This window comes from Cynocephalus volans, chromosome 10 (genome assembly GCF_027409185.1).
Source record: "Cynocephalus volans isolate mCynVol1 chromosome 10, mCynVol1.pri, whole genome shotgun sequence".
NCBI lineage: Eukaryota > Metazoa > Chordata > Mammalia > Dermoptera > Cynocephalidae > Cynocephalus > Cynocephalus volans.
The window spans coordinates 31714317-31728133 of NC_084469.1; the positions used below are offsets into that span (position 1 = coordinate 31714317).

Here is a 13817-nt window from a genome sequence, read left to right on the forward strand (position 1 = left end):
GCAAGCCATCAGTGTTTTAATGCAGTCATCATCATCATCATCATCATCATCATCATCATCGTGAAGAGCTCTGGGAGTTTCCCAGGGACCTCTGTCCCCTGCATGGGGTGCTCCAAAGGCGGGGCCCTGTCTCCTCCTCCTTTCTCCCTGTCCCTTCTCAGTGCGCATGTGCTGTGCTCAGGGGGGCTCTGGCCTGTGGCCCAGGTCCTACTATCTACAGAGAAACAGAAGCGGGGGCCCTGAGGCCTGAGGGGTTAGGGGTTGTGTTGCAAGAGGTGGGAGGGGTCTAGGATTCTGCTGCCCCCCAGCAAGCTACGGCTCTATCTGTCTGTTGGCAGCTGTGGGTGGTTTCTAGGTGTCCCCCCTTGACATGCAAAGCCCTAATGGGAGAGCAGGGGACTTGGGAGAAGGTATGGCCTCAAGGAATCCCCTTCCCCAAGAAAGCAGGCCTGGGGCCTCCCCTGCCTCTCTTTGCATCCTGGCTGCTGCAACTGAAGGCTGGGGTCCTGGTTATAAGCCTGAGGACGCTGGGGTGAGCGTGTGCACGCATGTGCTTGTACACATATGCAGGTGGGCCACCCCTGTCCTCTCCCCAGCCAGAGGACTTTCACTGCAGCTTTCAGTGGCTTCCCACTGCTCTCTGGGCTGTGGGCTTTGTGGTGTCCCTGAGGACAGGGCCCATGTCTGTTGCTCAGGTTGCAGCACCTGATCCAGGGTGGGCCACAGATGGACAACAGGCCGAGGCTGGTGGGTAGGAAACATGGCTTCCCAGTGGGCTGAGTGACCACAGGGAGCCTCGCCGGTCTCTGCACTTCAGGCCCTGCAGTGGCTGAGTGAGGGCTGGGATCCTATCTCCAGGCTGAGCATGGGAGGCCCCCATGGGGGCAGGAAGGAAGTCTGGCCTCCAAGGGCTCTGTGGCCTGGCTAACCTGGGCAAGGTGGAGATCACAGCAGGATGGGAGTTCTGTAGATGGGGCCAGGCTGGGCCCTGCAAAGTGGGAAAGAGGGCTGGGCTGGGACTGGGGGTCCCAGGGATGGGGTGATTGGGACACCTGGGTGTCAGATATCGCCAGTAAGCACACTGTCTTCCCCTGCAGGCGTCCTTCTGGACATCCAGCAGCACTTTGGGGTCAAGGACCGAGGTGCCGGCTTGCTGCAGTCAGGTGAGGCCCACCTCCCACCTTCGTCCCCTGCCCAGGTGTTGGCATCTGGGTTCTCCTCCTGTTGGTCATTCTCCAACGGGTCTCTCTTCCCAGTCTGGACTCCTGGAAAGAGCATGGGTATTCATCTGAATCTCACTAATGCCACCCACAAATGGCGCCACTAATTCTCTAAGCCTCTGCTTCTTTTCTTGTAAAACAAAATGCATAACACCTGCCTGAGGGGCTACGGGAAGTCTATGAGTGCAGGCCGAGGGCCCAGGCCTGCGGAGGCCACCCTTCTTTTCTTTCTCTTGGGTTGTGGGGCCTCACCACCCGGTGATCTGAGTTCCATCCTGAGGCTGGTGAAGGGGACTCCTTAAGTCAGTAAGGTAATGCCAAAGAGCCTTGGTGACCTGTTTCCATCTCCTGCCCCTCCCCCCATTTCTTCCATTACCATCAGTCCTGGGAATCACCTCCTAGGTGACAAAGCAGAAAACTCCACCTGGTCAGCCTCAGAACCATTCCCAAACCCAGGGCAGGAGCCTGAGAACCTGTATTCTGGGCTAGACTTGGGCCCGAGGTGCCTTGCCCCCTTCTTGATGGGCTGCCAGAAGCAGGGCCCCAGCCCTCCGGGCTGCTATAAGCTGGGCTGGGGCAGTGTGGGAGGCCATTAAGCAGTTATCCCAGATTATCAGCCCCTCCCTCTGGAGGCCATGTCTCCCTTGTCCCTGCCCTAACCCCTACCTGGCCCCGTGGGACCTGAGCTTCTGGCTCCCTGGCCTTCCCCCTGGCTGTGGCCACAGGGGCTGTGCTCTCAGCAGGACCCCTCATGCCTGGGTGGGGACTCAGTCCAGTGCTGCATCCCAGGGGCTGGGGGCAGGAGGCCTGGACCTCATGGCTCCAACCTTGCTGTGTGACCCTCGCCTGGTTTCTGCTCATCTCTGGGCCTTTGGCCCTGGAGTCCATCTGACTGTGGGGCCCAGTCAGATGTGTGGGAGAAGGTTGATGGTCTGCATTCCAGTCCATGAACCCCTTCCCCTGCCTGGGCTGTCCTGGGAGAGAGGGGGTGGAGTGAGCTGGCTCTGTCCAGGAACCTGCCTGACCTGTCTAGGTGGCATTCCAGTACACACAATGCCTCTGTGAGCTCATAGACAGCCACAGCCACTCAGCCCGCCTGGCCACCTGTCCTTATATCCCATATGGGGTCTTTGGGGCTCAGAGAAAGCCATCCTCTCTCTGAGGGGATATGATGGCTCCAGGGCTCAGTCCTAATAAGTGAGACTTGTCTGAGCTAGTATGGGGCAAGGTTGTGTGGTCCAGTATCCCCTACGGGGGCCCAATGCAGGCCAGGTCCATTGCCCTGGCAGACATCACCTCCACCAGGCCATGAGCCCAACCCCCTCCCCTGCCCTTTCTCGGGCCTCCCTGGCTGGGCCAGAGAAAATCAACCTGCACGGCAGTCTGAGACAAGTCCCTCCAGCCTCCTGGGCTTTGCACCTGCAGTGACCAGCACTTATAGCCAGGAAGATGGAGTCCAAGCCAGATGGGAGCATGGGAGGGAGTGGGCTGCCAGCCTGGTGAGCAGAGGGCAGGAGAAAGCCTGGCCACGTGGCCCCTGAGTCACTGGGGACCTGGCCCAAGCTTCACGCTCTCCTGGTCTGGCCTTGCTGACTATCTGCAGCGAGGCTCTACCCCGAGCCTCCTTCATCTAGCCCCCAGTGAGTGTGGTCAGGGCCAGCACGGCCTCCCAGGGAGGGGGTGCAAGGTGTTGGCCCCAAGGCAGGTGTGAGGGTCAGAGCACCCTGGTTCCTTCTGTGGTTATGTCCCAGGCTGGCTTTTTGGCTCATGAGAGTGAAGTCGCACAGTCCCTACGTATCCCTGGTGACCTGACTGGAAGTGGACAAATCACCCACGGGCATCATCTCGTTAGATTCTTCCAATAATCCTGCAGGCTCTCTTTGTCTGCTCCACCTGCCAGATGAAAAGGCAGAGGTCACAGAGGGAGACATTTTGTTTAAGGTCTCATGGTGAGAGAGTAACAGGTTTGGAATAGGGACCCAGACCTCTGCTCATGCTGCCCACTTGGCTTGGGGGGTCCGAGTGTCTGGCATCCGGTATCTTCAGGGTGGGTGCCCCTGGGCCATGGTGAGAATTCTCAGCACTCTCAGAGAGCCGCTAGTCCTTACCCCATAGCCCTTACCCTACCACCCACTCCTGTCCTCACCCCTTCATCTATATGAGCCAAGAAGCCAGTCGAGCTAGACTGGGATATGACTTGGTGAGCAACTAGGCAAGTCACCTAATTGCCTGTGCCCCAGGCACCTGTCTCTTCCCCAAGCCTGATAAGGTCGGAGCCAGGTGGAGGGCGCCAGCCAGGTGTTGGTGCTTGCCCAGATCAAAGGGCCAGGGCTGAGAGTGGGGCTGTCTGCTTGTTTGTGAGCACCAGGGGCCAGGAGATGGGGTGGGGGTGGGGGGTGCCTGAGGATTAGGCCTGGGCCTGTCCCTCCTGTTTCCCCTTGGGACCAGAGCATGAAAACTGGCTTGGAAAGAGCCCACTTTCAGCAGCCCCCTGGCAGGTTGCTGCAGGGTCGACCTGGCGCTGAGTTGCCTGCAGGAGCTGTAGCTTAGCCTCTGTGAAAGCCCACAGCAGAATTACAACTCATAGGTCTTGCTATTTTGGGAAATCAGGAGCCCCCATGGCCTGCACCTAAAGGGACAGCTGCCACTGGATCTATGACTTGGCAGGCCCTGTGCTGGGCTCTGCCCAGACTCAATCGCTGCCCTCAGATGGATTCCTTCTATCTATGGGAGCAAAAAATGTGTCATCCACCCACCACCCAGGCATGGGGAAACTGTGGGAGACCAGGTGGATGGCAGAGTGTGTATCTAGCTCTGGCTGGTGGCAGGTGGAGAAGACTTCCCCGAGGAGCGGACATTTGAGTGGGGCTTTGAAAGGTGAGCTGGAGTTCAGGGGAAAGGGCTTCTACTCAGTTTGTGATTGAGTAGATGTGAGAAGCCCTCCTCCTCCCTCCAGGCTAGATAAAACATGCCAAGAAACCATGTTTAAATTACGTAGCTGAGCTTGAAAGCTAAAGCTGGCGGAGAAATTCCCAGGTGCCAGAAGCAAAGAGCTGAACTCAAAAACTGGAGTGGGAGATGGAACTGAAGCCAAGAGATGCAGTGTTTGGAGACCAGATATATGTCTTCGAAGCTTGTTATAGTATTTTTAATATAAACATTTTTATCATGAAAAATTTTAAACATACATAAAAAGTAGAGAAAATACTACAACAGACTTCCATATACTCATTACTCAGATACGTCCAAGTCGGGCCCAGTTTCCAGGCTGGAATTTCTTCAGTCTGAGGACTGGGCAGAGCAGATGTGGGTTCATGTCACATGGGGGATTCAGTTTCCACGCAGAGCCTAAGGCTAGCTCCCTGATTCCAAGCTGTGCCCCCAGGCTGGCGGGCAGGTTTTCTGGTGGAGTTCCCTTTGATGTGTGCACATTTCCTTCCTTGCTCTGGCTTTATGCAGAGAGCCTAGTGCCAGGCCCTGTTCCATATAGGCCTGAGACTTCACTCCCTTCCCTGTTTAGGCTTTATGTGTCCAGGGACCCCAGCAGAAGTAAATCCCAAACTACTCCTTAGGGTAGCCTTTATGACCCAGAGCCTGCACGGGACACTGACAATTCCCACTGACGATAAACTCAAGTTAAAAATTAATGGAACACACAGGAAACTCATTTTTGTGAGAGGGAGTCAGCTGGCCCCCCAAATAGGAAGTAAAAAAGGTTGAAAAACTGCAGAGAATAGATTCGTCTTAAAGGGACTCTAAAATTAGGTATGCTTAATTTTCAAAGCTCGAAAGGAAAGTAGAATTTATAAGAATAGTACATTATGAAAAAAGAACAAAGAGATGTTTAAAAGACCTAAATTCAAAAATTCTAGAAGTGAAAATTGTCATTATTAAAATAAAAATTTAATAATTATATGAGTTAACAAGTAGACTAGACCCAGTTAAAGAGAAAATAAGTGAATTAGAAGATGGAGCTGAAGAAATCAGCATAAATGCAGCACAGGGAAGGGGGGCGGTGAGAGTGAAGGTTGTCTGTGACACTGCCTGGCTTTAGTGACTTGTGTTTCATCAGCCATGGGCTGGAGTGTGGGGAGAATGCAAGGGCAGGAGGCTGGACAGTAGACCGGGTCTGAGTGTGAAAGGCTTGAAGGCTGGCATAAGGCATCAGGATTTTCTCTGGGGCAGTGGGGAGCCAGAGAAGGTTTTGGAGCAGGGCAGGTTCATGTAAGATGAGTGCATCTGGATATTCACTCTGGAGCCGAGTGAGAGAAAGGGTGGCAGAGAAGGCTAAAGGCTGTTCAGGGCTGGGGCTCGTAAGATCACAAGGAAGCACCAGGATGAAGGTGGAGGGGTCTGGGGAAAGTGGGGACAGAGGAAGAACCAGCTCAGACTGAAACCAGACAGTGCCTCTGCTTTGGGGCTGAGTCTCCTTCTGGCCATGTTCCCCTCCCCTCTTTGGTCAGCCCAGCGACATCCTCCCGCTTCAGCAGACTTGGGTTTTAAGGGCAAAGCTGGGCAGCCCCTGTGGCCCCAGGGCCCTCCTGTTCACAGGGAGGCCTGAGAGCCTCATTCACCCTGAGCAGGTATAAAGGATGGGGTGGTTTCCATTCTTCCTGCAGGAGATCTGAGCACGGTGGGCTTTTCAGCACCAATGGGGCCATCTGTCCCAGGTCCTCTCCATCAGCTTGGCTGGCCTGGGCTGTCCCTGGGCTGTCCCACCCAACCCACGCCTGCCTGAGCATCCTCCCTGCCCACAGGATGTGGAGGACGGTGTCTTTTCCAAATAATAGGACAGCCTGAGTCTGGACTTTGTAAAAATAGCTCTGGTCCAGCCCAAGCTGAGGCAGGGGCCAGTGCAGGCTCCCAGGCCACAGAGGGATGCCCAGGGCTCCTCCAGCTCAGACCTTGCCCCCTCCTGCTTCAGGACCATCTTCTGGGGTCAAACAGGCTGGTGTGTGGTGTGGGTGGCTTCCCCCACCATGGACAGGGTCCTGAGGCTGCCTACCAGGACAGAGTCCCCAGTGGGGGTTATTCTGGGTGCTGTCAGTGAGTGATGAGAGGTGGACAGCACCTTGGGCATGTTGTCCATCCCCCGTCTCTCTGATGGCCTCTTGCCAGCCCTGCGAGGAGGAGGGAGCGAGGTGTGTGCCCGACTCCTCCCTGGCTGCTGTCTGCAGCCCTGCCCCCTCTGCCCTGGCTCCCTGCCCCACAGCTCCATTGTCCCAGACCTGTGGGCTCAGCACACGTGAGCTGACGAGCCAGGGCTTCCCCACACCCACCGCAGGAAGCCCTGGGCACGCTGCGGGAACTGCTGGGAAAGCCGCCCCTACCAAAATCAGGGGTGGGGCAGCCAGTCTGCCCAGAAAGCTCTCCTCAAACAAACAAAGACCACGGGGTTGCAGGGTGGTGGGCAGGGGAAGCTTCTAGCCTGGGGGCCCAGCCTGTGCTGGTCTTTATTTCAACAGAGCTGCCTGCCGGCTGGATGAGTCAATATGTCCCCATTGGGGCAAGGTCCCCGTGTGCAGACCTTTGCCTGTGCTGCTCCTCTTGCCAAGAACAGTCTTCCTGATTGTGTTCAGGGCCAGGAGGGATCCTCACAAGGATGACTCCCATCACCTCCTGATCCTAGACTCCTTTGTCCCCAGAGAGAAGGCACTGAGGGGGCAGGCAGTGTCCAGACTGTCCCTGCCTGTCTTGCTATGTCATCTTGGGCAGGTTCCTTTACCTTGTGGGACCTCAGTGGCCCCAGCTGTAAAATGAGGACAGACGTGATGAGGCTCAGGTGAGCTAAGGGCATGCCGGTGCTTGGTGACCTTTGTCAGACTGGGGCCAGCAGGTGGGGTTGGGGTGTGCCTGCTTCTGACAGGAGTCCGCCTATGGTTCTGGATGCTTCTACCCACCTATTCAGGCAGAAAGCCAGAGGTCAAAGAGCCAAGAGGGGCTGCCCTTCCTGCTCTGCTGTGAGCAGGAGGGTGGGGATGGGCCAGGATGGACCAGGATGGCCGAGGTCTGGCAAAGGCCTGACTTCAGTCCCTCTCTACCCACCCAGTGGGGCTTTTCTCCACCTTGATGGGGAGAACAGAACATGCTAAGGTTCTCCATTACCCTGTAACTAAAAACCAAACCTGGTCCTGGTCTGTAGGGCCCAGTCTCCTTCCACAACTTTCTCATGCCGCAGCCTGACCCGTCTCCTTGCTGTCCCCAATACACCCTGAACTTTCTCTGAGCTTGGGAACATCAGCTGGGACCTTCCACCTCCCCAGCCTGGCAGTCTGTGGTGTGATTTAGAGCAAGGACTCTGGAGTCGGCCAAATTGAGGTTTAAATTCTGGCTCAGCCATGCATTAGCTGTGTGACATCACTTCTGTCAGCCTCTGTTGTCTCCTCTGTGAGATGAAGATAATAGTGAGATAATCTGTGCATAAGTCCAGGGTACGTCCCTGAGCCCCGCCTGTAATAAGTGCTCTGTTAATGATAACTGCAGTTGTTATTCACAATAAGCATTATGCCTCATTGATCATTATACGGTATTGCTTATAATATTTGGACTTTATATCTTAGTAAATGTTATTGACTTTAAGTATTATCATCATGGTGAACTCCTATGCATGCTTCAATGCCCAGCTTTGACATCACGGTCTCCATGAAGCCTCCCTTCACTGTCTGGCAGGATTTGGTGCTCCTGGCTGGTTCCCCCAGCATTTTAGTAGCCCACGGACAGGATCTGTCTGGCCAGGGGGCAACTCCTACTTTGATTCTTTCTGTCTGCTCCCCGCTAGCACAGACAGGCACAGCGAGAACTATTCTTTCCTCCTCCCTGTAACATGCACAAGTCCTGATGTGGCTGGAAATCTCCTTCCTGCCCATGTCCTGATGGGATCTCAGGTAGGTCCTGGGAGGCCAGCCCAGCAGGAAAAATTCTTTTTCTAGATGTGAGGAAATAATTTCTGCCTTGACTAAACAAGGGCCCAGTGTTGACAGAGGCTGGCCCACTCTGGGCAGGGTGTGGCCTTAATTAAATACCTTACAGGCGTTATCTCATCCAGTACTCTGAGCAACCCTGCGGAGTTGCTATTTTTACCTTCAAATACAGATGAGGAAGTTGGCGTGCTGGCTTTGGCTTACACTGGCTCATGAGAGTTGATTGTTACATTTTCAGGAATTGTGTGAGCTGGTTGTTAAACACAACCATTGTTAAAAACTAAATTATACAAACACAATTTAATAAGTTCTATTAAGGAAAGGTAATAAATACTCAAAAGTCATCACTTCCTAGTTATCTGACTGTGTTGAACTATTGTCAGTGTTGTTAAGGTGAATCACGTCTCTTTCACCCGCATGGCAGGAGTACCTTAAGGTGGCGCGTTACTACTGCACATCGTTTCGCAGCTCTGCTCAGTGACATCACATCAGTAGCTTGAAATCAGCCATGGTGGGAATATTTACATCACAAAAACTGGCAAACGCTATGTATCAGGGCTCCCCTGCCCCTTTTTTTAGAGAGTCAATGGTTAGACGTTTATCAGCACACCACAGAAGTTGAGACACAGAAAGCTTGTGACCTGCCCCAGGTTACCCAGCTAGGAAGGAACAGAGCTGAATTCGAGCCCGGGCAGTATATCTCTGGTTCCCAGGTTCTAGCACCTCTATGCCGATTCTACCCAAGGCCCCAACCCCAAATCACACAGACTTGGGATTAGCAGGTCCCCCAGCCCTGCGTCCATACGCAGTCACTATCCTGTTCTTGCTAGATTAAGAGGGGCAGTTGTAGTCCTCCAGCCTAGTCCGGGGACCTCTGCCCAGCCTCTCTTCCTTTGTCCACCTCCCTTCTTTCTTCCTTCCTCCCCTTCCTCTTTCTTGTCTCCTAGTTCTGCCTCCCCGGGGACTCAGGTCCGTAGGGGAGCAGCCGAGCCCCTGTGTCCTTTCAGTCCGGCAGTCAGAGGCCAGCCAAGTGGCTGCCTTGTCTGCCCAGCCCTGGCCTTTGTCTGGCCATCTGCCCATCAGCTGTGGGACTGCCTTCCGGGGGATGGGATGGGGGCTGCTTTGCTGTGTGACCTAGGGTCTGTCCTGCCTTGCTCTGGGGCCCTTCATCCCACCTGGGACCTCCAAGGCCCCTCCCATCACTGATAGTGGCCCCCCTGCATGTAGTCCTCTAAGACTCTATCATTGTTTTGTTCTGGAAGAACAGAACTTGGTCACGTCACTCCTGTGCTCAGTATCCTCTAGCATTTTCCTTTCTCACCCATGGAAGCCACAGTCATCATAGTGGGCCACAAGGTCCTACCCCATCTGGCCTTTTAATCTCATCTCCTACCCCTTCCCTTCGGTCCCTCTGCTGCAGCCTCTGCGGCCTCTTTGCTGTTCCTCAGATGTGCTGAGTGCACTCCTGCCCCAGGGCCTTTGCACTTACTGTTCTTGCCCCAATATTTGCATGATTTGTTTCCTTATCTCCTCTAGGTTTTTGCTAAAATGTCACCTTCTCTGATCCTCCTATTTATATTCTAACATCTGCTTTCTCTCTGTCTCTCTGTCTCATACACACATACAGTTCCTGTCTCCTGTTTCTGCCACTTTATTCTCCTTAGCACTTGTCACCATCTGACATATTATGTTATTTATTTATCTATTTATTTAGTCTATTTCTTCTCACTGGAATGAAAGCTCCAAGACAGCAGGAATTTTTGTCTGCTTTGCTCATTGATGTATCCCAAACACCTAACAGTGCCTGGTGCAGTGTAGTTGAAAAAATTGTTTTTTGTTGAATAAATGGATGGTTGAATGAAAGAATGACAATGTTTCTAACTGTCAGGAAAGCCTCTGCCAGCCACTAGGAGCAGGGGTGGCTGTGTGACCTGGCAAGCGTGAGACCCGGGGTTCCAGGCCCAGTTCTGCCCTGATTTGCTGTGTGACCTTGGATTGATCCCCTCCCTCTCTGAACCTCTTTGCCAAGTGTATTAGTCTGTTTCTGTTGCTTATAACAAAATACCTGGAACCGGCTGATTTATAAGAAAATAGAATTTATTGCTTACAGTTTTGGAGGCTGGAAAGTCCACAGTCCAGGGGACACATCTGGTGAGGGTCTTCTTTGGTGGTGGCTTTACAGCAATGGAGGGGTCTCACATGGCAGAAAATGGCAGAGCAGAGAGAGACAAACCTCTCCTGTGCTCTTCTTTAAAGCCCTCAGAACCACGCCCATGGCCACCGTTATTAATCCATTCAGTACAGGATGGTCCTAGAATTCAATCATCTCTTCAAGGCCCCACCTTTCTTTTCCTTTCTCTCTTTTTTTTAAAGATGACCAGTAAGGGGATCTTAACCCTTGCCTTGGTGTTGTCAGCACCACACTCTCCCAAGTGAGCCATGGGCCGGCCCCAAGGCTCCACCTTTCAATTGCCGTAGTAGGATTTCCCACCCTCAGCAGTCACAGTGAGGATGAAACCTCAGTGAGGCTGGGGGGGCCTCCAGTCCACAGCAGCAAGTATAACGAGGGGTGCTGTGTGGCAAAGTATAAGGAACACAGGCTGGAGTCCGAGGGACAGGGGGTCAAATCCCCATGGGGACATTACTACCTGTGGGGCCTTGGGCATGTCACTTCCCCCACCGAGTCTGTCTCCTTGTCGGTGTGGTGGGTTGGAAAGATACACCAGATACTGTGTGGTAAGCCCTGGCATAGCAACTGGCATGTAGAAAGTGTTCCATGAAGAGATCTTTACTCTTTTACAAAGTGCACAAAGGGCTCACCTGAAACTGAGCAAACCGTGGGCATGCCCTGGAGAGGGTGGGGCTGCGCTGTCGCCCTAGCCCAGCAAGCCCTCTCTGGGCTGCTGCCTCGGGCCCCGGCCCAGGCTGAGCTTGGTCTCACAGGTACTTGGCCACAGGCTGAGGCAAGGTGGGCAGGTGGCCTGACCGTGGGGACCTGGGCTGCCCCTCAAGCTCTCCTCTCCCTGCAGTGTTCATCTGCAGCTTCATGGTGGCTGCCCCCATCTTCGGCTACCTGGGTGACCGCTTCAACCGAAAGGTGATCCTCAGCTGTGGCATCTTCTTCTGGTCGGCGGTCACCTTCTCCAGCTCCTTCATCCCCCAGCAGGTGAGGCTTGCCCTGGCTTCCCACCAGCGTCCCTGCTCCTCCCATTCCTGTGTCCTGCTCCCTCTGGTAGGTGGCTAGTCTTTGGGTACTTTTATAAACCAGCCCTGCAGATAGGCCCAACCGAGGGACTTGCAGCCCTGTCTGCCATCCTGACTTTCTGAGAGCTGCCCTCTGATTTGGGAAGGATGCTGGGAACAGGGGAAGCAAGTCTGGCCTAAGGCCGAGGGTCTTGGGTTCTAGTCCTGGATCTGCCCTTACCTTGCTGTGGGAACCTAGGTGAGTCACTACCCCTCTCTGGTTCTTGCTCGGTTTGCTTTTTGTCTGATGACCAGCTAACTCCTCCGGTCAAAGTCCCAGGGAGGCAAACATCAATTCAACATAAAGGAGATGTCACTCACTTGGCTCTTACAGTCCTAGGTTTGAGTATCCCAACTTTGTTGCCCACTTCACTTTGTGACCTGGAAAAACTTACTTAACCTTTCTAAGCCTCAGTTTTCTCATCTTTAAAATAGGGATAATACTTCTCAGCTTGCAGGTTTCTTGTGAGAGATAACTGAACTAGTGAATATCCAGACTCTGGAATATGGTGGGTGTTAAATAAATCATGATTTCTGTTCTTTCTTCCAAAGAAGAGATATGTTACCTTGCGGGGTAGTGAGTTTCCCAGTGCTGGGGGTATTCAAGCATAGAAATTACATAACAGCGGCTGTAGAGAGAGATGGAAGAAGAAGGAGAGAAGACCAGGATCTGTCCTCAGGGAACTTTCAGTCCGGCCCTGTCCTTGAAAGCACCTGGGCTTGGGGGTGGGAAAATGTGAGAGGAGCTCCCATGCGTAGAGCCTTCCAGATGTGCAGACAAAGTGCCGAGAGTCCCTGCATACGAGAGAGCAGTCTCTTGAAATACACAGGGTCAGGGAAAGCTTCCTGGAGGAGGCAGAATTTGAGCTGGGCAGGCAGGACTGGGAGATCAGGCCTTTGGTGAAGATAGCAGGGGCAGAGGGAGGAAACCCAGAGATGCCGAAATGGTTGAGTGTGTTGAGAGAATGAGGGGGAGAGCATTTTGGCTGCAAAGGAAGGCAGGCACCGGGTCATGGAGAGCCTTGAATGCCAGGCCCGGGAGGGCCTGGGCCTCCTCCTAGGACAGTGCTGAGCTCTGGGAGAGTTTTAAGGAGACATTGGTGGGGTCAGATTGACACTGATCGAAGGGAGATTGGAGACGAGGGCAGAGGGAACTGACAGGTTAGCAGGGACAACTTTGCCTTGTGGGGCAGCTTCATGGAGGAGTGTCAGGCCCAGGTGGGCTCCAGGCCCAGAGGGGCAGGTAGAGCTTGGTGACTGCAGTCAAAAATAGAGACTGGCTCACAATGATCCACAGGTGGTGGGCTTGGTTTCTGTGTCCATGGAGTTATGTTGCCGGAGTGCTCTATGCGTTTCTAGGAGCAACAAAAGATGAATAAACCTCCAGGGTATCATTTGAGGATGCAGCTGTGGACTTTATCTGGGAGGAGTGGCAGGACCTGGATGGCACTCAGAGGACGCTGTGTAGGGATGTGATGTTGGAGACCTACAGCAGCCTGGCGTCAGTGGGGCACTGCCTTACCAAACCTCAGGTGATCTTCAGCCAGAGCCTACGAGATGTCCAGACAGTCGACCCAATGGAGAGGAGCCAAGAAAGTCATGGTAGACATCGTGTCCACTTGTAATCACCAACAGCAAAACATCAACTGAGAAGAGAGTTGAGTTAGGAAAAACATTTATTTTGAGCTCAAATATTATGTTAAAACTGATGATAAATAATGGGAACTATTCACGGATGGGGCCTGAGGAGTGTGATGGATATCAGCGTGTGCATCTTCCTGGGCAGCCTGATGAGACTGTGCTGGAAGGAAAACCCGATGACGGTAATATAACTGGGAAACCCCTCAGATGTTGTAAGCATCTTAGCATTACAAGATTCAACCTGGGCGACAGCCTTTTGAATGTAGTTGACAAAGGAAAGCCTTCAACACAGAGCCAATATTATTTACACATAATTTTATGAATTTTATATGGGAGGACCTGTATATTTAATGAACTTAGGAAAGTCTGTGATAAGTCAGCTCTCACTGCCCAAGAGATAACTCAGGGAGGAAAACTTTTAAATGTGATGTATGTAGGAAACCATTCTCTAAACAGTATGAACTCACTAAGCATCAGAAAATACACACAGGAAAAGTAAAGATATTTAACATAAAAAAAAAAATACACAAGAAAACCATGAAAAATATACCCTCTAAATGTAGTGAATGCAAGAAATCCTTTTTGCAGAAGTCACGCCTCAGCAGGCATCAGAATTCACACAGATGAGAAACCCTATGAATACAGAGTGCAGGCAAACCTTCCAGCAGAAGTCTGGCCTCACCGTACATCAGAGAACTTGCACAGGAGAGAAACCATGTCAACATATGTGAAGAGTACGTGGGAACTTTCTGCTGTAAGTCAGCCCGTCTTGTATATCAGAGAATTCACACAG

General features: G+C 52.9%; 1 protein-coding gene across 1 annotated transcript in view; it reads left to right on the plus strand.

Annotated features, from left to right (window-relative positions):
• SPNS2 (SPNS lysolipid transporter 2, sphingosine-1-phosphate) overlaps positions 1-13817 on the plus strand; it is a 36405-nt gene that overhangs the window by 12610 nt on the left and 9978 nt on the right. The window contains exons 2-3 of the mRNA XM_063110183.1: positions 1098-1163; positions 11170-11306. Of these exons, the coding sequence (XP_062966253.1) occupies positions 1098-1163; positions 11170-11306 (203 nt within the window). The remainder of the gene's footprint in view (positions 1-1097; positions 1164-11169; positions 11307-13817) is intronic.